We start from the raw sequence: 23,855 nt of genomic DNA on the forward strand, positions 1-23,855 counted from the left end.
CAGGTACAGGCATTAGTCAATTGGGTGGCCGACAGTGGATCCAGCACGTTCACATTATCTCCCACCCAGTCTTCTGCAGAAAGCGCACAGATGGCGCCTGAAAACCAACCCCATCAGTCTGTCACATCACCCCCATGCATACCAGGGAAACTGTCTCAGCCTCAAGTTATGCAGCAGTCTCTTATGCTGTTTGAAGACTCCGCTGGCAGGGTTTCCCAAGGGCATCCACCTAGCCCTTCCCCAGCGGTGAAAGACATAGAATGCACTGACGCACAACCACTTATGTTTCCTGATGATGAGGACATGGGAATACCACCTCAGCATGTCTCTGATGATGACGAAACACAGGTGCCAACTGCTGCGTCTTTCTGCAGTGTGCAGACTGAACAGGAGGTCAGGGATCAAGACTGGGTGGAAGACGATGCAGGGGACGATGAGGTCCTAGACCCCACATGGAATGAAGGTCGTGCCACTGACTTTCACAGTTCGGAGGAAGAGGCAGTGGTGAGACCGAGCCAACAGCGTAGCAAAAGAGGGAGCAGTGGGCAAAAGCAGAACACCCGCCGCCAAGAGACTCCGCCTGCTACTGACCGCCGCCATCTGGGACCGAGCACCCCAAAGGCAGCTTCAAGGAGTTCCCTGGCATGGCACTTCTTCAAACAATGTGCTGACGACAAGACCCGAGTGGTTTGCACGCTGTGCCATCAGAGCCTGAAGCGAGGCATTAACGTTCTGAACCTGAGCACAACCTGCATGACCAGGCACCTGCATGCAAAGCATGAACTGCAGTGGAGTAAACACCTTAAAACCAAGGAAGTCACTCAGGCTCCCCCTGCTACCTCTTCTGCTGCTGCCGCCTCGGCCTATTCTGCTGCTGCCGCCTCGGCCTCTTCCTCCGCCTCTGGAGGAACGTTGGCACCTGCCGCCCAGCAAACAGGGGATGTACCACCAACACCACCACCACCACCTCCGTCACCAAGCGTCTCAACCATGTCACACGCCAGCGTTCAGCTCTCCATCTCACAAACATTTGATAGAAAGCGTAAATTCCCACCTAGCCACCCTCGATCCCTGGCCCTGAATGCCAGCATTTCTAAACTACTGGCCTATGAAATGCTGTCATTTAGGCTGGTGGACACAGACAGCTTCAAACAGCTCATGTCGCTTGCTGTCCCACAGTATGTTGTTCCCAGCCGGCACTACTTCTCCAAGAGAGCCGTGCCTTCCCTGCACAACCAAGTATCCCATAAAATCAAGTGTGCACTGCGCAATGCCATCTGTAGCAAGGTCCACCTAACCACAGATACGTGGACCAGTAAGCACGGCCAGGGACGCTATATCTCCCTAACTGCACACTGGGTAAATGTAGTGGCAGCTGGGCCCCAGGCGGAGAGCTGTTTGGCGCACGTCCTGCCGCCGCCAAGGATCGCAGGGCAACATTCTTTGCCTCCTGTTGCCACCTCCTCCTTCTCGGCTTCCTCCTCCTCTTCTTCCACCTGCTCATCCAGTCAGCCACACACCTTCACCACCAACTTCAGCACAGCCCGGGGTAAACGTCAGCAGGCCATTCTGAAACTCATATGTTTGGGGGACAGGCCCCACACCGCACAGGAGTTGTGGCGGGGTATTGAACAACAGACCGACGAGTGGTTGCTGCCGGTGAGCCTCAAGCCCGGCCTGGTGGTGTGTGATAATGGGCGAAATCTCGTTGCAGCTCTGGGACTAGCCAATTTGACGCACATCCCTTGCTTGGCGCATGTGCTGAATTTGGTGGTGCAGAAGTTCATTCACAACTACCCCGACATGTCAGAGCTGCTGCATAAAGTGCGGGCCGTCTGTTCGCGCTTCCGGCGTTCACATCCTGCCGCTGCTCGCCTGTCTGCGCTACAGCGTAACTTCGGCCTTCCCGCTCACCGCCTCATATGCGACGTGCCCACCAGGTGGAACTCCACCTTGCACATGCTGGACAGACTGTGCGAGCAGCAGCAGGCCATAGTGGAGTTTCAGCTGCAGCACGCACGGGTCAGTCGCACTACAGAACAGCACCACTTCACCACCAATGACTGGGCCTCCATGCGAGACCTGTGTGCCCTGTTGCGCTGTTTCGAGTACTCCACCAACATGGCCAGTGGCGATGACACCGTTATCAGCGTTACAATACCACTTCTATGTCTCCTTGAGAAAACACTTAGGGCGATGATGGAACAGGAGGTGGCCCAGGAGGAGGAGGAGGAGGATGAGGAAGAGGGGTCATTTTTAGCACTTTCAGGCCAGTCTCTTCGAAGTGACTCAGAGGGAGGTTTTTTGCAACAGCAGAGGCCAGGTACAAATGTGGCCAGCCAGGGCCCACTACTGGAGGACGAGGAGGACGAGGATGAGGAGGAGGTGGAGGAGGATGAGGATGAAGCATGGTCACAGCGGGGTGGCACCCAACGCAGCTCGGGTCCATCACTGGTGCGTGGCTGGGGGGAAAGGCAGGACGATGACGATACGCCTCCCACAGAGGACAGCTTGTCCTTACCCCTGGGCAGCCTGGCACACATGAGCGACTACATGCTGCAGTGCCTGCGCAACGACAGCAGAGTTGCCCACATTTTAACCTGTGCGGACTACTGGGTTGCCACCCTGCTGGATCCACGCTACAAAGACAATGTGCCCACCTTACTTCCTGCACTGGAGCGTGATAGGAAGATGCGCGAGTACAAGCGCACGTTGGTAGACGCGCTACTGAGAGCATTCCCAAATGTCACAGGGGAACAAGTGGAAGCCCAAGGCCAAGGCAGAGGAGGAGCAAGAGGTCGCCAAGGCAGCTGTGTCACGGCCAGCTCCTCTGAGGGCAGGGTTAGCATGGCAGAGATGTGGAAAACTTTTGTCAACACGCCACAGCTAACTGCACCACCACCTGATACGCAACGTGTTAGCAGGAGGCAACATTTCACTAACATGGTGGAACAGTACGTGTGCACACCCCTCCACGTACTGACTGATGGTTCGGCCCCATTCAACTTCTGTGTCTCTAAATTGTCCACGTGGCCAGAGCTAGCCTTTTATGCCTTGGAGGTGCTGGCCTGCCCGGCAGCCAGCGTTTTGTCTGAACGTGTATTCAGCACGGCAGGGGGCGTCATTACAGACAAACGCAGCCGCCTGTCTACAGCCAATGTGGACAAGCTGACGTTCATAAAAATGAACCAGGCATGGATCCCACAGGACCTGTCCGTCCCTTGTCCAGATTAGACATTAACTACCTCCCCATAACCATATATTATTGGACTCCAGGGCACTTCCTCATTCAATCCTATTTTTATTTTCATTTTACCATTATATTGCGATGCTACCCAAAGTTGAATGAACCTCTCCTCTGCCTGTGTGCTAGGCCTAAATATATGCCAATGGACTGTTGCAGTGGTGGCTGACATGAAGCCTGATTCTCTGCTATGACATGCAGACTAATTCTCTGCTGACATGAAGCCAGATTGTCTGTTACGGGACCTCTCTCCTCTGCCTGGGTGCTGGGCCTAAATTTATGACCATGGACTGTTGCAGTGGTGGCTGACGTGAAGCCTGATTCTCTGCTATGACATGCAGACTGATTCTCTGCTGACATGAAGCCAGATCGTCTGTTACGGGACCTCTCTGCTCTGCCTGTGTGCTAGGCCTAAATATATGCCAATGGACTGTTGCAGTGGTGGGTGACGTGAAGCCTCATTCTCTGCTATGACATGCAGACTGATTCTCTGCTGACATGAAGCCAGATTGTCTGTTACGGGACCTCTCTGCTCTGCCTGTGTGCTAGGCCTAAATATATGCCAATGGACTGTTGCAGTGGTGGGTGACGTGAAGCCTCATTCTCTGCTATGACATGCAGACTGATTCTCTGCTGTCATGAAGCCAGATTGTCTGTTACGGGACCTCTCTGCTCTGCCTGTGTGCTAGGCCTAAATATATGCCAATGGACTGTTGCAGTGGTGGGTGACGTGAAGCCTCATTCTCTGCTATGACATGCAGACTGATTCTCTGCTGACATGAAGCCAGATTGTCTGTTACGGGACCTCTCTGCTCTGCCTGTGTGCTAGGCCTAAATATATGCCAATGGACTGTTGCAGTGGTGGGTGACGTGAAGCCTCATTCTCTGCTATGACATGCAGACTGATTCTCTGCTGTCATGAAGCCAGATTGTCTGTTACGGGACCTCTCTGCTCTGCCTGTGTGCTAGGCCTAAATATATGCCAATGGACTGTTGCAGTGGTGGGTGACGTGAAGCCTCATTCTCTGCTATGACATGCAGACTGATTCTCTGCTGACATGAAGCCAGATTGTCTGTTACGGGACCTCTCTGCTCTGCCTGTGTGCTAGGCCTAAATATATGCCAATGGACTGTTGCAGTGGTGGGTGACGTGAAGCCTCATTCTCTGCTATGACATGCAGACTGATTCTCTGCTGACATGAAGCCAGATCCTCTGTTACGGGAGCTCTCTCCTCTGCCTGGGTGCTGGGCCTAAATTTATGACAATTGACTGTTGCAGTGGTGGGTGACGTGAAGCCTGATTCTCTGCTATGATATGAAGACTGATTCTCTGCTGACATGAAGCCAGATTGTCTGTTACGGGACCTTTCTCCTCTGCCTGGGTTCTGGGCCTAAATTTATGAAAATTGACTCTTACAGTGGTGGGTGACGTGAAGCCTGATTCTAGGCTATGATATGAAGACTGATTCTCTGCTGACATGAAGCCAGATTGTCTGTTACGGGACCTTTCTCCTCTGCCTGGGTTCTGGGCCTAAATTTATGAAAATTGACTCTTACAGTGGTGGGTGACGTGAAGCCTGATTCTCTGCTATGATATGAAGACTGATTCTCTGCTGACATGAAGCCAGATTCTCTGTTACGGGACCTCTCTCCTCTGCCTGGGTGCTGGGCCTAAATTTATGACAATGGACTGTTGCAGTGGTGGCTGACGTGAAGCCTGATTCTCTGCTATGACATGCAGACTGATTCTCTGCTGTCATGAAGCCAGATTGTCTGTTACGGGACCTCTCTGCTCTGCCTGTGTGCTAGGCCTAAATATATGCCAATGGACTGTTGCAGTGGTGGCTGACGTGAAGCCTCATTCTCTGCTATGACATGCAGACTAATTCTCTGCTGACATGAAGCCAGATTGTCTGTTACGGGACCTCTCTCCTCTGCCTGGGTGCTGGGCCTAAATTTATGACAATGGACTGTTGCAGTGGTGGCTGACGTGAAGCCTGATTCTCTGCTATGACATGCAGACTAATTCTCTGCTGACATGAAGCCAGATTGTCTGTTACGGGACCTCTCTCCTCTGCCTGGGTGCTGGGCCTAAATATATGCCAATGGACTGTTGCAGTGGTGGCTGACGTGAAGCCTCATTCTCTGCTATGACATGCAGACTAATTCTCTGCTGTCATGAAGCCAGATTGTCTGTTACGGGACCTCTCTGCTCTGCCTGTGTGCTAGGCCTAAATATATGCCAATGGACTGTTGCAGTGGTGGGTGACGTGAAGCCTCATTCTCTGCTATGACATGCAGACTGATTCTCTGCTGACATGAAGCCAGATTGTCTGTTACGGGACCTCTCTGCTCTGCCTGTGTGCTAGGCCTAAATATATGCCAATGGACTGTTGCAGTGGTGGGTGACGTGAAGCCTCATTCTCTGCTATGACATGCAGACTGATTCTCTGCTGACATGAAGCCAGATTCTCTGTTACGGGACCTCTCTCCTCTGCCTGTGTGTGTGCTGGGCCTAAATATATGCCAATGGACTGTTGCAGTGGTGGCTGACGTGAAGCCTCATTCTCTGCTATGACATGCAGACTAATTCTCTGCTGACATGAAGACAGATTCTCTGTTACGGGACCTCCCTCCTCTGCCTGGGTGCTGGGCCTAAATATATGCCAATGGACTGTTGCAGTGGTGGCTGACGTGAAGCCTCATTCTCTGCTATGACATGCAGACTGATTCTCTGCTGACATGAAGCCAGATTCTCTGTTACGGGACCTCTCTCCTCTGCCTGTGTGTGTGCTGGGCCTAAATATATGCCAATGGACTGTTGCAGTGGTGGCTGACGTGAAGCCTCATTCTCTGCTATGACATGCAGACTGATTCTCTGCTGACATGAAGCCAGATTCTCTGTTACGGGACCTCTCTCCTCTGCCTGTGTGTGTGCTGGGCCTAAATATATGCCAATGGACTGTTGCAGTGGTGGCTGACGTGAAGCCTCATTCTCTGCTATGACATGCAGACTAATTCTCTGCTGACATGAAGACAGATTCTCTGTTACGGGACCTCCCTCCTCTGCCTGGGTGCTGGGCCTAAATATATGCCAATGGACTGTTGCAGTGGTGGCTGACGTGAAGCCTCATTCTCTGCTATGACATGCAGACTGATTCTCTGCTGACATGAAGCCAGATTCTCTGTTACGGGACCTCTCTCCTCTGCCTGTGTGTGTGCTGGGCCTAAATATATGCCAATGGACTGTTGCAGTGGTGGCTGACGTGAAGCCTCATTCTCTGCTATGACATGCAGACTGATTCTCTGCTGACATGAAGCCAGATTCTCTGTTACGGGACCTCTCTCCTCTGCCTGTGTGTGTGCTGGGCCTAAATATATGCCAATGGACTGTTGCAGTGGTGGCTGACGTGAAGCCTCATTCTCTGCTATGACATGCAGACTAATTCTCTGCTGACATGAAGACAGATTCTCTGTTACGGGACCTCCCTCCTCTGCCTGGGTGCTGGGCCTAAATATATGCCAATGGACTGTTGCAGTGGTGGCTGACGTGAAGCCTCATTCTCTGCTATGACATGCAGACTAATTCTCTGCTGACATGAAGACAGATTCTCTGTTACGGGACCTCTCTCCTCTGCCTGGGTGCCGGGGCCTAAATATCTGAGAATGGACTGTTCCAGTGGTGGGTGACGGGAAGCCAGATTCTCTGCTATGGAACCTCTCTCCAATTGATTTTGGTTAATTTTTATTTATTTAATTTTTATTTTAATTAATTTCCCTATCCACATTTGTTTGCAGGGGATTTACCTACATGTTGCTGCCTTTTGCAGCCCTCTAGCTCTTTCCTGGGCTGTTTTACAGCCTTTTTAGTGCCGAAAAGTTCGAGTCCCCATTGACTTCAATGGGGTTCGGGTTCGGGACGAAGTTCGGATCGGGTTCGGATCCCGAACCCGAACATTTCCGGGATGTTCGGCCGAACTTCTCGAACCCGAACATCCAGGTGTTCGCTCAACTCTATTTGTGGCCCATAGAAATGAATGGATCTGTGTGTAATCCTTAAAAAATGTGGATCGGATGCAGAACCAATATATAGTAGTGTCTATGAGCCCTTCCGGAAACATTTTACCAATGTACAGTACCTAGTATACCAATTTATATATCATACCCTGTTGGTTGTCTTTACATTGAAATATGCAATGTCTATTCCCAAAACATATTACTTTTAACTTAAAAAGTCATATTTGTCAATTTAAGTGGACAGATGAGCAGTGTTCAGCCCAAGTCATGCAGACGGAATTCCAAAGCTCACATACTCACCGTCAACTGAAGGAGACTTTGTATGGAGTTATTATTGGCTACTTTGACAAAGGAAAGGTGAGATATAAGATGCATTTGCATAGTCTCTCATTGTTAATTTCTAAAACAATATATTTGTGGAATATGGCAATTTATATTCTAGTAAGCATACTGACAATATTGATATGAAAGTCCAGCCAAAAGACCTTCTCTCAGGTACTTTCAAATTACCCTCTGCCTTTGCAGAGATGGATAGCATTTCATGATTCCCTCTGGATCAAAAAGTTGGTTGAACCTTGACAGATGCCATTTATTATAACTAAGTAATCATTTATCTACTTTCTGATCACAGGCTTTAAACATCTAAGCGGTCAGCATATAACTCTGCAAAGATATTCTTGAACATTCTTGCAGAGCTAAGCCTCATTTACACAATCAGTGTTCTGTCAGTGATTTCCGTCAGTGATTATGAGCCAAAACCAGGATTGGAGCCTCCACAGACATAAGGTATAAGGGAAAGATATTCACCTGTTCTGTGTTTAGGACTGCACCTGGTTTTGGCTCACAATCAGTGATGGAAATCACTGATCAAAACACTGACATGTGAATGAGACATTAGCAGCTGCATGCTAATTGTGTCGCTGCAGGAGTGCGGAGCAATACGGAATGCAAGGATGGATTTTACCATCCCTATCTTCTCCATTGATGTATATGCAATGCTCAATGAGCACTGTATGTACAGAGCAATGCCACTTCCTAATTTGTCCCCAGTGATCATGTGAGCTGCTGGTTCTTAGCAGACCCACATCAGCTCTGCAGTAAGGGCTCATGCACACAAACTTGTGCCGGCCGGGACAAATTGCGGTCCACAATGCACGGACACTGACCGCAGGGCCGCTGCATGCAGATCACGGACACATTCACTTGAATGGGGTCCATGATTCACATCTAACGGTCCGCACCACAAAAAACGACTTGTCTGCGGTGCAGCGGCACCACACCGACCTTCCGGATTGCGGACCCAGTGAATGGGTCTGCTTCTGTGATGCGGGGTGCTCACGGCCGGTGCCCATGTATTCCGGAGGCCTAAGGCTCAACAGTGTTTTTAAAGCCTGCAGATGCTATATTCCCCCTGTAATGAGGGCTAATATGTTTTCCCCAGTTACAAAAGAGATCAGCAATAGAATATGTAAACTTAAATGCCCCCCAATGACCTTATGGGGGGGGGGGGGTGCACAAAGTGTAACATAAAGGCAAAATGAAAAAAATAAAAAAATAAAAAAAATACACTTTATGCTACAACTCAGCTTCTAGTACTGGCAACCATAACTCATGCATTTTTTTACATCAAAACAACCGTCTTGGAAAAGGGGCATCATTTCTAAAAGTATATTATTTGCACTTTGTGCTATTTATTTTAATTGTTTTTAAATAAAATTATATAAAAATAAAGCCCCATATATCACCTAAAATAGGTGCAAAAATGATTTATATAATCAAATGGGAAAAAGTCTAAGGCTAATTTCACATGGGCGAGTTTTCCATGCGGGTGCAATGCGTGAGGTGAACGCATTGCACCCGCACTGAATCTGGACCCATTTCTATGGGGCTGTGCACCTGAGCGGTGATTTTCATGCATCACTTGTGTGTTGCGTGAAAATCGCAGCATGCTCTATATTGTGTGTTTTTCAGGCATGCAGGCCCCATAGAACTGAATGGGGCTGCGTGAAAATCGCAAGCATCCGCAAGCAGGTGCGGATGCGGTGCGATTTTCATGCATGGTTGCTAGATGACGATTGGGATGGGGACCCGATCTTTATTATTTTCCCTTATAACATGGTTATAAGGGAAAATAATAGCATTCTTAATACAGAATGCTTAGTAAAATAGGGATGGGGGGGTTAAAAAATAAAATAAAAATTAAACTCCCCTCATCCACTTGTTTGCGCAGCCTGGCTCCTCTTCTTTGTTCTTCTTTGATGACCTGGGAGAAAAGGACCTTTGGTGACGTCACTGTGCTCATCACATGATACATCACCATGGTGATTGACCATGTGACGGACCATGTGATGAGCGTAGTTAGGTCACCAAAGGTCCTTTTCCTCACAGGTCATCAAAGAAGAAGAAAGAAGAGAAGCCGGGCTGCACGAACAAGTGGATGAGGTGAGTTTAATTTTTATTTTTTATTTTTTAACCCCTTCATCCCTATTTTACTAAGCATTCTGTATTAAGAATACTATTGTATTCCCTTATAACCATGTTATAAGGGAAAATAATAAAATCTATAGAACACCTAATTCAAACCCGAACTTCTGTGAAGAAGTTCGGGTCTGGGTACCAAACGCATTAAAACGCGCATTTTCCCGCGACACATCCGCATCCTATCCGGCCCTATGGCAAATGCATTTATTCAGTCTTTAACTGGTTAACTATGAAAAATCAACAAAAAAATCATAGTAGTAAAATAAAATAAAAGCACATGTCAGGTACTTGTTTAGCAAAAACTTTGCTAAGCCTTTTTTGATTAACAATGTTTCATATACTTCATTCTTTTTAACAAGATACCCTAAAAAGAACATATATTGTATACTGCCTCCTGCTTTGTCGCCTGTCTTTTTAATTTTTTTTAACAAATCTTAGACAACCACTGACACCTACAAATAATCACCATGTGTAGACCTTAGGCTACTTTCACATTGGCGTTTCTGGGTCTGCTGGTGAGATCCGTTTCAGGGCTCTCACAAGCGGCCCAAAATGGATCAGTTCAGCCCCAATGCATTCTGAATGGATAAGGATCCGTTTAGAATGCATCAATTTGGCTGCGTTTGGTCTTTGTTGCATTTTTTAGACGGTCACTAAAACGCAGCTTGCAGCATTTTGGTCACCGTCTGACTATGTGGCGCCAAACGGATCCGTCCTGACTTACAATGTAAGTCAATGGGAACGGATCCGTTTTTCACTGACACAATATAGTGCAATTGAAAACGGTTCTGTCCCCCATTGACTTTTAATGTAAGTCAAGACTGATCCGTTTTGACTTAGACTTTTTTTTATAAATAATCCAAACGGATCCATTATTAACGGATACAAGCGTTTGCATTATTGGTCCAGATCCGTCTGTGCAGATACCAGACGGATCCGCACCAAACGCGAGTGTGAAAGTAGCCTTACAAAGAAGCAAATAATCTTCATTGATAACTAATATATTGATACAACCTTTAAAATGTGGCACAGTCCATACACAGAGAAAGATAAGATTAACCGCTCCAAAAATGACCATATGTGGTCCAAATAGTATGCAATGCATCACAAATAATGAACCTACTGCATAAAAAGGTACCTTATATTGCACATTAGTATGCCTGACTAAAATTGCACAGTGGGATGAACTAAAATGCCCCCTCATAAGTAGTATCCAACTTAGGGTGGGTTCACACTAGCGTTAGAGATTCCATCATGGCTTTAATTTATAACATGGTTATAACATGGTCGTTCTTCTGCCTATAGACTTGTATTATGACGGAATGCTAAACGGAAGCCTTTAAAAGGCATTCCGTTTGCTTTCCGTCCTAATAGAAGTCTATAGGAATCAAAACAGATCCGTCTAGGTCCCGTTATGCAAGACGGAAAACAAAGTCCTGTCGACAGGACTATGTTTTCCGTCTTGCATAACGGGACCCAGACGGATCCGTTATGCGTTTCCCATAGACTTCTATTACGGAAAGCAAACGGAATGCCTTTTAAAGGCTTTCGTTTTGCATTCTCTCTGGCCATTCCGTTATTTGCATTCTAATCCTGCCCGTAATAAAAGTCATTTCTGCATATAGATAAGACAGAATCCACCATTCACAATAGGTAATTGTTAGAGTTTATCTATTCTTCCCTTGTACAATGACCTCTGCCTACATAACTCTCCCATAGAAGACATGAGGTCCTCTCCTGTCCATTCTGTCTAGGGTCCATGGGGCTGCCACAAAACAATTTTCTTAATGCTTTCTAAATCCAGTTAAGAACATAATCATGTTCAGGAAATAGAATACATAAATCTGCAATCAAAAAATAAAAACTGATTCGAAAAAAGGATACTCGTTACTGTCTGGTGTCACATTTCCTTTAAGGACAAATCACTAAAATACTTCCAATGAGTACAATTTTCTATTTTACTATGTTTTTACATTACAGATGTGGGAGGAAGCAATATTCCTGTGCAAACAACTGGCAGAGCAGTACGAGATGGAAATGTTTGACTATGAGCTACTAAGCCAGTGCTTGGTAAGAACATTTGGTTTAACACCAACTTTGTACTATATCATTCCAAAATAAGTGTACTGTAGCACGCACTGCAAGCATTTCCGTGGCAACTGTAAGCTTCAAAGGCAGCTCCAAATGTTTTTTTTTCCTTTTTCTCCTGGACCATCAGGGTCCACTATGGCATCCGAGTGTGGACCCTCCAGAGGATGCTCTTGTACTCTGGAAGCCCAGTCCCTCATTATTGGATCATCTTTTTTATAAAATCATGCATGAGATGTGGAGGAGATTGATATTTAGTTTTCTTTGAAAAAATCATTATAACTTGTCACATTACTTTAAATCTCTGCTCTTTCAGTTCTAAGGCGTCCAGTAGGTGGTCTCTTCACTGATTGACAGCCTCCCTGTATAACAATGCATATAGAACTATCTTTCACTGACTGGAACTCTCCACAAAACTCCCCAAAAACATAGAAAGAGCTGAGAATTCTGCTCAGCGCCTCTTGCGGTGTAAAATGGCGCCCGCAGATTGCACTGCATGTTCATGATGATAGACACCCTTTATATTATACAACTAACAGCAGCCATCAGTAGAAGGAGTGTGCTTACTGCATGATGCTTTATTATTAATATAAGTGTATATGCTGCAAGCAGCCACAGTTCCAGAGATGAATAATTTAAAGGGGTTGTTTGCTAAATTCTCTTCTGAAAAAGGCATGGCAGGTATGAACATACTCAAAAACACCTGTGTTTGAAAACCTCTTTGTTCCAGTACCACCGCTCTCTCTCCATAGCTGTCATGAGGTCATGTAGCGATGCCCATATACCGTACGTATCTTCTGCAGCCAATCACTGGCCTCAGTGATATACAGCACAAGACTGCTGAGGCCAGAGATTAGCTGCAGCAGTCAGGTGTGGTTATATGGGCACATCATCGCTGCCGTCATAAAAACAAAGCATGGCAGGGCGGAAGCAGTGCTGCTGGAATAGAGGGGGATTGGAACAGTGAGTATCCAGCCTCCAGCCAGGACACCACTACAGCTGTCAGTCAGCCCAGAATGGAGGGGTTGTGAATCAACTTAATGCAGAGAGCAGAGTGCTCTTCACAGTGAGACCGCACCTCCGGTGCACTTAACCCCTTCCAGACATTTTTACTAATTTTACAAATCTGTAAACTTTATATGGCAATATTTTCAGAATGCATGCCTGCCAGCACAACGCTCACTGTGTCCCCTATGACTGAACTTTAGGTGCCTATGGTAAAAATAATAATAATAAACTATATTACAAAAATTAAATATAGGGCTTTTAGAACAGTTTTTAATAAAGTTCAAAAGGGTTAGCTATCCTTTCAGCTGCTAAACAAATTTCCACCTTAGCTATCCAAAAATATTTCAAGTAAAAACCTTATCTCAAAAAATATTCCAGCTTATTATAATATTATTTTTATTTCCAGACACAGCAAGCAAAATTCTATGAAAACGTCATGAAAATTCTTCGTCCGAAGCCAGATTACTTTGCAGTTGGATACTATGGGCAAGGATTCCCAACATTCCTCCGGGTAAATGTTTTATGTACACAATAACTAATTGTATGTCTTCTAATAAAGTTGTTAGATAAAACAGATGCAGATTTGCATAATTATACATGATGTATAATGTACTGTATGAAAAATTAACCCATTCCAGACACTTTACTGTATGTGGCAATAGCTTTGAACTGTTTTACTTATACACGTGATTATGATAATGTTTGCAACATATTGTACTTCATGTTAATGGTAAATTTTGGTCAATATTATTTACACTTAATAAAAAGATTCTGAAATTTACAGAAGATTTTAAAAAATGGCAAATTTCTAAATTAGAATTTCTCTGCTTTTAAGATACATGATTGCTGCACAAAATAGTTAATAATTAATATTTGCCATATGTCTACTTTATGTTGGCATCATTTTGTAAATTTATGTTTTATTTTTCGGATTTAGTGGGCTTATAATTATAGCAGCAATTTTTCAAAACCCCTATAAATGACCCCATTTTACAAACTGCACCCTAATCCATGGAAATTAAAGCAAAATTGAGGTGAAATTTAACAATTTCTTTATTTTTTTTTTTTTTGCTTGGACATTTTTCATTTTAGTCAAAATGTTTCATGTAACACAGCAAATGTTAACAACAAAACAAGTCTCAATACTCAAACTGTAACCTGTAGGCTTGTAGGCTATGTCTTGAGTCCCAGCACCGTACAGGTCAAACATGCTGATCGGGCATGTGCAGAAACTAGGACCCTATGCCGGCATATTAGTCCCTGGTATGCCACAGTCAGCTCTGACTGCAGCATACATGGGGCTTGCAGAGGGTGTGGGCTCCCTCCCCGTCTCTATTGGTTCCCTGTGCTGCGGTGACGAGGACCTTCTACAGAAGCCTATGAGATCCAGCCCCCAGGCTGTTCATTCTAAAGAGCTTAATTTTTATATTATGATGGACTACTATTGCCGGTATATATATACATATATATATATATATATATATATATATATATATATATTCCTGATCAAAAGTTTAAGACCACTTGAAAAATGGCAAAAAATAATATTTTACATTGTTGGATCTTAACAAGGTTCCAAGTAGAGCTTCAACATGCAACAAGAAGAAATGAGAGTGAGACAAAACATTTTCTTTAAATTCAATTAATTGAAAATAACGATTAAACTGAAACAGGCTGTTTTTAAGCTGATCCAAATTTGAGGACCACATGCCTTTAAAAGGCCAAATCTGTGCAAAGATGTTGCTTCATTGTCATTTTCTGTCTGGTAGTCACACGTTGTGATGGTAAAGGCAAAAAAACTCTCCCTTTTTGAATGTGGTTGGGTTGTTGAACTGCATAAGCAGGGTCTCTCACAGCGCGCCATCGCTGCTGAGGTTGGACGCAGTAAGTCATTTGATATTTCTTAAATGATCCTGAGGGTTATGGAACAAAAAAGTCAAGTGGAAGACCCCAAAAAATGTCATCAGCACTGAGCCAGAGGATCCAATTGGCTGTCCGTCAAGACACTGGACGATCCTCGACACAAATTAAGGCCCTTACTGGTGCTGACTGCAGCCCCATAACCATCAGACGGCATCTGAGACTGAAGGGCTTCAAAAACAAAAAAACGTCTTCAAAGACCTCGTCTCCTTGAACGCTTCAGAACTGCTTGTTTGGACCTTGCAAGAGAGCAACAAACATGGGACATTCAAAGGTGGAAGAAAGTTTTATTCTCTGATGAGAAAAAATGTAACCGTGTTGGTCCTGATGGTTTCTAGCATTACTGGCATGACAAGAAGATCCCACCTGAGATGTTTTCTACATGCCACAGTGGAGGGGGCACCATAATGGTCTGGGGTGCTTTTTCCTTCAGTGGAACAATGGAGCTTCAGGAAGGGCAGGGGCATCCAGATGTTGCAGAGACCATTCCTCATGACTGAGGGCCCTCGTCTAGGTTTTTAAACAGGACAACGCTACAGTACACAATGCCCGCAGGACAAGGTATTTCTTCCAGGAGAATAACATCACTCTTTTGGCCCATCCTGCGTGTTCCCCTGATCTAAATCCAATTGAGAACCGTTGGAGATGGATGGCAAGGGAAGTTTACAAAAATGGACAACAGTTCCAGACAGTAGATAGCCTTCGTGCGGCCGTCTTCACCACTTGGAGAAATGTTCCCACTCACCTCATGGAAACGCTTGCATCAAGCATGCCAAAACAAATTTTTGAAGTGATAAACTATAACGGCGGAGTTACTCATTACTGAGTTCATGTTTGGAAGTTGGATTTCTGTTTTGGGGGGTTAGGTTTTTTTTGGGAGGTGTGGTCCTAAACTTTTGCTCTTCTTGTTGCATGTTGAAGCTCTACTTGGAACCTTGTTAAGATCCAGCCATACTAAATATGATTTTATGCCATTTTTATAGTGGTCTTAAACTTTTGATCAGGACTTTATATACAGTTGCAAGAAAAAGTATGTGAACCCTTTGGAATTTTATGGATTTCTGCACAAATTTGTCATAACATGTGATCTGATCTTCATCTAAGTCACAACAATAGACAATCACAGTCTGCTTAAACTATTAACACACAAATAATTAAATGTTACCATGTTTTTATTGAACACATCATGTAAACATTCACAGTGCAGGTGGAAAAAGTATGTAAACCTCTAGACTAATGACATCTCCAAGAGCTAATTGGAGTGAGGTGTCAGCCAACTGGAGTCCAATCAATGAGATGAGATTGGAGGTGTTGGTTACAGCTGCCTTGCCTTAAAAAACACACACCAAGTTCTGGGTTTGATATTCACAAGAAGCATTGCCTGATGTGAATGATGCCTCACACAAAAGAGCTCTCAGAAGACCTACTATTAAAAACTGCTGACTTGCATAAAGCTGGAAAGGGTTATAAAAGTATCTCCAAAAGCCTTGCTGTTCATCAGTCCACGGTAAGAAAAATTTTCTATAAATGGAGAAAATTCAGCACTGCTGCTACTCTCTCTAGGAGTGGCCATCCTGTAAAGATCACCAGGATCAGGAGTACAATATTTTATTGCAGCAATACAACGCGTTTCGGAGAATCACTTCCCTTCATCAGGTACAAAGGGCTGCACACTCTGTGCATCCCTTTGTACCTGATGAAGGGGTGTGATTCCCCGAAACGTGTTGTATTGCTGCAATAAAATATTGTACTCCTGATCCTGGTGAGCTGTGGACGTTTTTTTGCGCCGTGGGACGTTTTTGTTTTCCAATAACTACTTACCTTCTTGGGGACCCCAGGCATCTCCGATAAGAAGTTTCCTCTTGATCCCGTGGCTGCAGACCTCCATTTCCAGGTTTTCATGAGCTTGTATTAGAGTTGTGCCTACCATTTGCACAACCTTACAAGGTGAGCCTTGCAATTTTGTATTCATTTAATCTCTGGTTCTCGCAGAATTACCCTATGGTGCGCACATCTGTTTATTTACAGTACAAATCAAGCCTGTCTACCAAATCCTGTAAAGATGACATTGTTGCACGTTTACAGTTTGCACAAGAGCACCTGGATGTTCCACAGCAGTACTGGCAAGATATTCTGTGGACAGATGAAACCAAAGTTGAGTGGTTTGGAAGAAACACACAACACTATGTTTGGAGAAAAAGAGGCACAGCACACCAACATCAAAACCTCATCCCAACTGTGAAGTATGGTGGTGGGGGCATCATGGTTTGAGGCTGCTTTGCTGCGTCAGGGCCTGGACGGATTGCTATCATCGAAGGAAAAATTAATTCCCAAGTTTATCAAGACATTTTTAAGGAGAACTTAACTCTGTCCACCAGCTGAAGCTCAACAGAAGATGGGTGTTGCAACAGGACAACGACCCAAAGCATAGAAGTAAATGGCTTAAACAGAAGAAAATATGCCTTCTGGAGTGGCCCAGTCAGAGTCCTGACCTCAACCCGATTCAGATGCTGTGGAATGACCTCAAGAAAGCGATTCACACCAGACATCCCAAGAATATTGCTGAACTGAAACAGTTCTGTAAAAAGTAATGGTTAAGAATTACTCCTGACCGTTGTGCACGTCTGATCTGCAACTACAGGAAACGTTTAGTTGAAGTTATTACTGTCAAGGGAGGTTGAAACAATAAAAACATGGTAACATTTTATTATTTGTGTATTATTGGTTTAAGCACACTATGATTGTATATTGTTGTGACTTAGATGAAGATCAGATCACAATTTATGACCAATTTGTGCAGAAATGTATATCATTCCAAAGGGTTCACAAATTTTTCTTGCAACTGTATATATATAAAACCTAGCCAAACTGACAGGTGGGTTTTCTGTTGGCCTGGGTTCGATAGGGGGGTTGATTATTAGGAAGCACGAGAAAATTCTACCTTAGGACCAATCAAATTTTTCCTGAAATTGAGATCAAATTCTACTTTGTCAACTTTGATTTGCTTATTTCTAGTTGTTGTACCATGGGGCCCAGATCCTCTCAACCTTCTGCAGGCATTTACGGTGGTAGTATGCCGATCTTTCAAATAGCAGAATATAATTAATAAGCTGCAACTAATAAGCTGGCATTTAGAGGTAAAGGCCATCCACCTAAGCACAATTGCCTTTTATGACAGAAATAGTGATTCACAGATACAGACTAATTGATAAAAAGAGAATATGTCCGTATCATCCACAATGCCAAATAGGCACAGTTTGAGATCTGTCACTAAATCAAGCGACATTACAGTGCAGTTACCAAACTCAAGCCTGGACAGTGTTTTGCCTTGAGAGTGACCTGGACAGTGTTTTGCATTGACAGTGAGTAGCTGGGAGTATAGGCGGTGATAACATTGCTACTCTATCAACCTGTCATCATTAAGGTCATTAACATCGGCACGCTCCACCTAATCCAATGCAGTCTGGGCCATCTCCTCTGACTCCCTAGTGTTTGAAATAGGATACAGTAGATTTTAAGAAACCCCTTAAATAGGCCTTAGCCGCATCTCAGGTACAGGGTGTTTGGTCCTGTGGGTGTTAACATCAAACAACAGTTAGGGAATTGGGATATTCAAAATGGGGGACACCGCCAAGGTAGAGCAGTGGACACAATTGAACAACATTCAAGATGTTGTGGGGAATGATTAGATATGCCATATGGCCACATTATTTATAATAGGGAGGGTGGAATTAGAGAAAAATGTATTGTCTATCCTGGAGAACGATCTATGATTAGGGGAATAGCAGGGGTACTGTTGACAGTGGGGTTCAAATATGTCCAGGCGTCGCGCCACTCAGTCTCCTCCAATCACTACGACATGGGCGATGAGCTTGTAGTGTGCTATGTGGTAGAGTATCTAGATAATCTGTCCAGGGAAGGGTTTGGCAACAGATTACTGTCCCCTGAGCAAACCACAAAGTAAGCCTGAAAATCCAACGCAAATAACAGGGCCAATCTCAGAAGACTTAAATTCACAGGTGGAGGTGTTATAAATAAAAAGGAAAACATATTAGTTGCCATTAACCCCTTCAGGACCCTGCCATTTTTCACCTTAAGGACCAGGCCATTTTTAGTAAATCTGACATGTGTCACTTTATGTGGTGATAACTTTGCAACGCTTTTACTTATCCAGGTCATTCTGAGAATGTATTCTCGTCACATGTTGTACTTCATGACAGTGGTAAAATTTAGTAAAATAAATATTTTTATTTATAAAAAATGCACAATTTACAAAAAAAATGGAAAAATTAGCAAATTAGCTAATTTCAATTTCTCTGCTTTTATAATATATAGTAATCTCTCCAAAAATAGTTATTACTTTACATTTCCCATATGTCTACTTCATGATTGGATCATTTTGTGAATGCCATTTTATTTTTTGGGGAACGTTAGAAGGCTTAGAAGTTTAGAAGCAAATCTTGAAATTTTTCAGAAAATTTCCAAAACCCACTTTTTAAGGACCAGTTCAGGTCTGAAGTCACTTTGTGAGGCTTACATAATAGAAACCACCCAAAAATGATCCCATTTCAGAAACTAAACCCCTTAAGGTATTCAAAACTGATTTTACAAACTTTGTTAACCCTTTAGGTGTTCCACAAGAATTATTGGAATATGGAGATGACAATTCAGCATATCACTTTTTTGGCAGATTTTCCATTTTGTGGTTGTAAACTGCTGTACGGGCATACGGTAACACACAGAAGGAAAGAAACACCATATGGTTTTTGGAAAGCTGATTTCATTGGGATAATTTTAAGCTGCCATGTCACATTTGAAGACCCCCCAATGCACCCCTAGAGTATAATCTCCAAAAATGTGACCCCATTTTAGAAACTACACCCCTCAACGTATACAAAACTGATTTTACAAACTTTGTTAACCCTTTAGGTGTTCCACAAGAATTGATGGAAAATAGAGATAACATTTTCAAATTTCACTTTTTTGGCAAATTTTCCATTTTAATCAATTTTTTTCCAGTTGCAAAGCAAGGATTAACAGCCAAACAAAACTCAATATTTATGGCCCTGATTCTGTAGTTTACAGAAACACCCCATATGTGCTTGTAAACTGCTGTGCGGGTAAGCGGCATTGCACAGAAGGAAAGGAATGCCATATGGTTTTTGGAAGACAGATTTTGCTGGACAGTTTTTTTTTACCCCATGTCCCATTTGAAGCCCCTCTGATGCACCCCTAGAGTAGAAACTCCAAAAAAGTGACCCCATTTTGGAAACTACGGGATAAGGTGGCAGGTTTTTTTGGGCTAATTTTTTTCGGGATGAGATGACGGTTTGATTGGTACTATTTTAGGGTGTATATGACTCTTTGATCAATTGCTATTACACTTTTTGTGAATTAAGGTGACCAAAAATGGCTTTTTTGACCCCTATTTTTTTTTTTTTACGATGTTCACCTGAGGGGTTAGGTCATGTAATATTTTTATAGAGCAGGTTCTTATGGACGTGCGATACCTAATATGTCTACTTTTATTATTTATATAAGTTTTACACAATGATATCATTTTTTTAAACCAAAAAAAATGTTTTAGTGTCTCCATATTCTAAGAGCCATAGTTTTTTCAGTTTTTGGCCGATTGTCTTAGGTAGGTTATCATTTTTGCGGGATGAGATGATGGTTTGATTAGCACTATTTTGGGGTGCATATGACTTTTTGATCACTTGCAATTACACTGTTTGTGATGTAAGGTGACAAAAAAATAGTTTTTTTTACACCTTTTTTTTTTTTACGGTGTTCATTTGAGGGGTTAGTTCATGTGATATTTTTATGAAGCCGCTCAATAGGGACGCAGCGATACCTAATTTGTCTACTTTTCATTTTTTCCCTATTTTTCACAATTTTTTTAACTTTATTTTGGGAAAAGATGCTTTAATCTTTTTTACTTGAAACTTTTCATTTTTTGGGAAAAACTTTATTTTGTAACTTTTTTTTTAGACTTTATTTTTTGTCCCACTCTGGGACTTGGCTGTAAGTGTAATACCACTGTAATGCGCTTACAGCATGGTTGCCTGTGAGATCCAGGGGGCTGGATTTCACAGGATCTCCTGGAAGGCAGCCACGATGCCTGAGGAAGGCATCGAGCTGCCTTCCATGCCATCGGGTCCCCGTCACAGAGCACAGCACGGAGACCCAATGACAGCTCCGATACCAGCAAGGACATCGCATGTGCCGTGGTCACATCAAGGGTTAATGCGCCGGCATCGATGATTTCACCGATGCTGGTGCATGCAGCAGGTGTCCTGCTATCAGCGACTGCCGGACCTCTGCCGCGGATCAGGCGGGCGCATCTCCTGCACCCACCTGATCACAGCGCCCTATATGTACTGCGCTAGTCCTTAAGTCACTGACACCTGCGCTGTTCATGAACGCAGCGCGGGTCCTCTACGGGTTAATAGTAGCTGCCAGAAAGATGTAGTGCACCTTCCCAACTGGAACTACACTGAGACTAAGTAATCTTTTAATCAAGAGAGAAACTCCTCTAGAATGACAAGTGTGGTGGGAGTGGTGCTTCCATTCCGCCCATCTATGATGGAAAGAAAGGGATTGCTATGGGAGTAAATGAGTTTCAAGAAAGCACACCAAATCTGAAGAATACATTTGTGTAAATGAAAACACTATGTTATGTTTAGGGGATTAGTGATAGTCCTTACAGGGAAATTTTGCGGTGGACCGAAGCCCATAGAACTGCCTGGGCCCCCCTCACAGCAGGCCAGTGGAAGTTTTTGGGGCTGTTTTTTCTGATGGGCTGTGGTATTTGGCTCTGTTGGGATGGTATAATGTGCCACAATATGGTATTGCTGTCCCTGCCTTTCATCAATTTGGACCTGACTACAAAACATTTTTAGTATATTTTTCAGAGCCACTTTAAGTTCCCAGTCCGCCCCTGTTTACATTAAAGCAGGTTGCCCAGTCATTCCATACTAGTGTATTACGTCCATGAGATGCCATCATGTGATCACAAAATATATGAGCACTAGTAGAGTCAGATCTATAGGCCACCCCCCCCCCCCAACCCCACATGTACCAACCCACACCGCTCCAGACATCAAAGTTTAGCCGCATAAAATGCAAGGCATGGAGAACCTATCAAATAGAGCAACACAACTGATCAACCATATCAAATTCCTCACACACAACTCTATATTAGTATGAATTAAACAATTGGCCATACAGGAAAGATGAAAGGGACACAAATATAAAATAAAAAAATATATTGAAAATCAAAGCAAGGTCCAACAAGGAATTGATTTGCCTTCAATCTGCCCCCCCCCCCTCCCCACCTACAATAAGCCCAACAGGTAGATTTGGATCCTGAACTAGAAGTATGGAGTCAATCAATACACTAATACAGGCTCTTACAAAATATCCACATAAATTCCTCTAGAAGTTGGCCATCAGTAATGATAGTTGCTGGTATGCTGTCACCGATGTGATCCGTATTATAATACTAAGAAAAATGCAGCGATCTTCCTCACAGGAGCATATCAAGAGCACAGAAAATGTTCATTGAAAGGATGGGCTTGTAGATCTACACATGTAGATTTTCCTTGTTCTCCTCTCCATCGTGAGACATCTATATATCTATATATATATATATATATATATATATATATAAAATATATTCTATATAGAATATGCGGCCATGAGAAAACTATTGCAGACCATTGCTTATCTTATATGCAAGCAGAACTTCCACCTGGCCAAGTAGCTGGCGATTCAGTTGCTGCCATACCAGTAAGTTATGGTAAATGTAGCACATCCGCCTAAATTTAATTTTTCTGGAGTTTGGCCAAGGTGGCTGGGTTTCTTGGCCAGGCAAGCAAGAGTACTGCTACTATACGCAAAATTTGACTTGTTGGACCACAAACTGATCAATTGTATTTGTGCTCAGTTTTTGTCAGCTTTGTTTTTTGTAGGAAAGATTACTGTTTTTTCATAAAATTATCAAAAAATTTTCTTCTTTGTTTGTTTCTCCTAAATTTTATTTCATGTAAAAGAACTACATATAAACCCCTGTGAATAAATACAATTAAAACACAATTCATATGTGTTGAATCATACACATTTACACAGTATAGACTATAAAAATATATATGACCTAATCATCCAAAGACGGTATTCACCTGAGGAGGCATACACCCTGTGATATGCATATGGCCAGCAAGAAAGGAGAATATCCCCCATTCTCCCTGCATGTCCTCTTCTTCCTAATCGTCATCATCCAGTTATGATGGATGCTCAATAAGGCCCCCTGAAGGCAACAGATGAGACATGAGTGAACCCATATGGACTCCACCCCCCTGAGGATTATAGCTTTAAATTCCTTAGTTTCCAAATTGAGGTACCGACTTAAAGAGGTATTCCCATCTTGATAATCAGTTACGCTAGTCCCTAAATGATAAACTTTGCAATTACTGTGCTGGTACAGTGGTGGGTGCGCTTGAGAGCAGGAGATGAACGTGGTGAGATGGGAATACCCCTTTAAGGCCTGATTTAAGTTGCTTCTTAAGAGAGGCTTATGCTGCACAGAGCCGCACTGCAGCAAACCTGGGCATACTCTGGAGGCAAGTGGTAGGTTCCTGGGCTAGGTTTGTGTGCAGGTGCCTGTGAATTATATCAGAAATAGAAAGACTGTGAGGGGGTAATTTATTATCCAGAAATACACCTATGTTAGGCTACTTTCACACTCGTGTTTTGTGCAGATCTGTCATGGATGGATCAGTTCAGATAATACAACCGCATCCATTTAGAACAAATCTGTTTGTATTATCTTTAAAGAGGACCTTTCACTAGAATAAAGCATCTAAACTAACTATACAGACATGTAGAGCGGCGCCCAGGGATCTCCCTGCACTTACTGTTATACCTGGGCGCCGCTCCGTTCTCCCGGTATAAGCTCTGGTATCTTCATAGTTAGGCTCCACCCAGCTCTTTTTCTCTCAGGCTAAGAGCTGAGCACTGCGATTGGCCACCCGGCTTTTTTTCTCTCAGGCTATGAGCTGAGCGCTGCGATTGGCCAGCACTACAGCATGGGAGAAGG

General features: G+C 43.8%; 1 protein-coding gene across 3 annotated transcripts in view; it reads left to right on the forward strand.

Annotated features, from left to right (window-relative positions):
- The window catches only part of DOCK2 (dedicator of cytokinesis 2), a 1,177,826-nt gene that overhangs the window by 922,073 nt on the left and 231,898 nt on the right, over positions 1 to 23,855 (forward strand). For all 3 annotated transcript variants that reach the window (XM_044280877.1, XM_044280878.1, XM_044280879.1), the window contains 3 exons: positions 7,499 to 7,618; positions 11,723 to 11,812; positions 13,245 to 13,349. In XM_044280877.1, the coding sequence (XP_044136812.1) occupies positions 7,499 to 7,618; positions 11,723 to 11,812; positions 13,245 to 13,349 (315 nt within the window). The remainder of the gene's footprint in view (positions 1 to 7,498; positions 7,619 to 11,722; positions 11,813 to 13,244; positions 13,350 to 23,855) is intronic.

Source organism: Bufo gargarizans, chromosome 2 (assembly GCF_014858855.1).
Source record: "Bufo gargarizans isolate SCDJY-AF-19 chromosome 2, ASM1485885v1, whole genome shotgun sequence".
Classification (NCBI taxonomy): domain Eukaryota; kingdom Metazoa; phylum Chordata; class Amphibia; order Anura; family Bufonidae; genus Bufo; species Bufo gargarizans.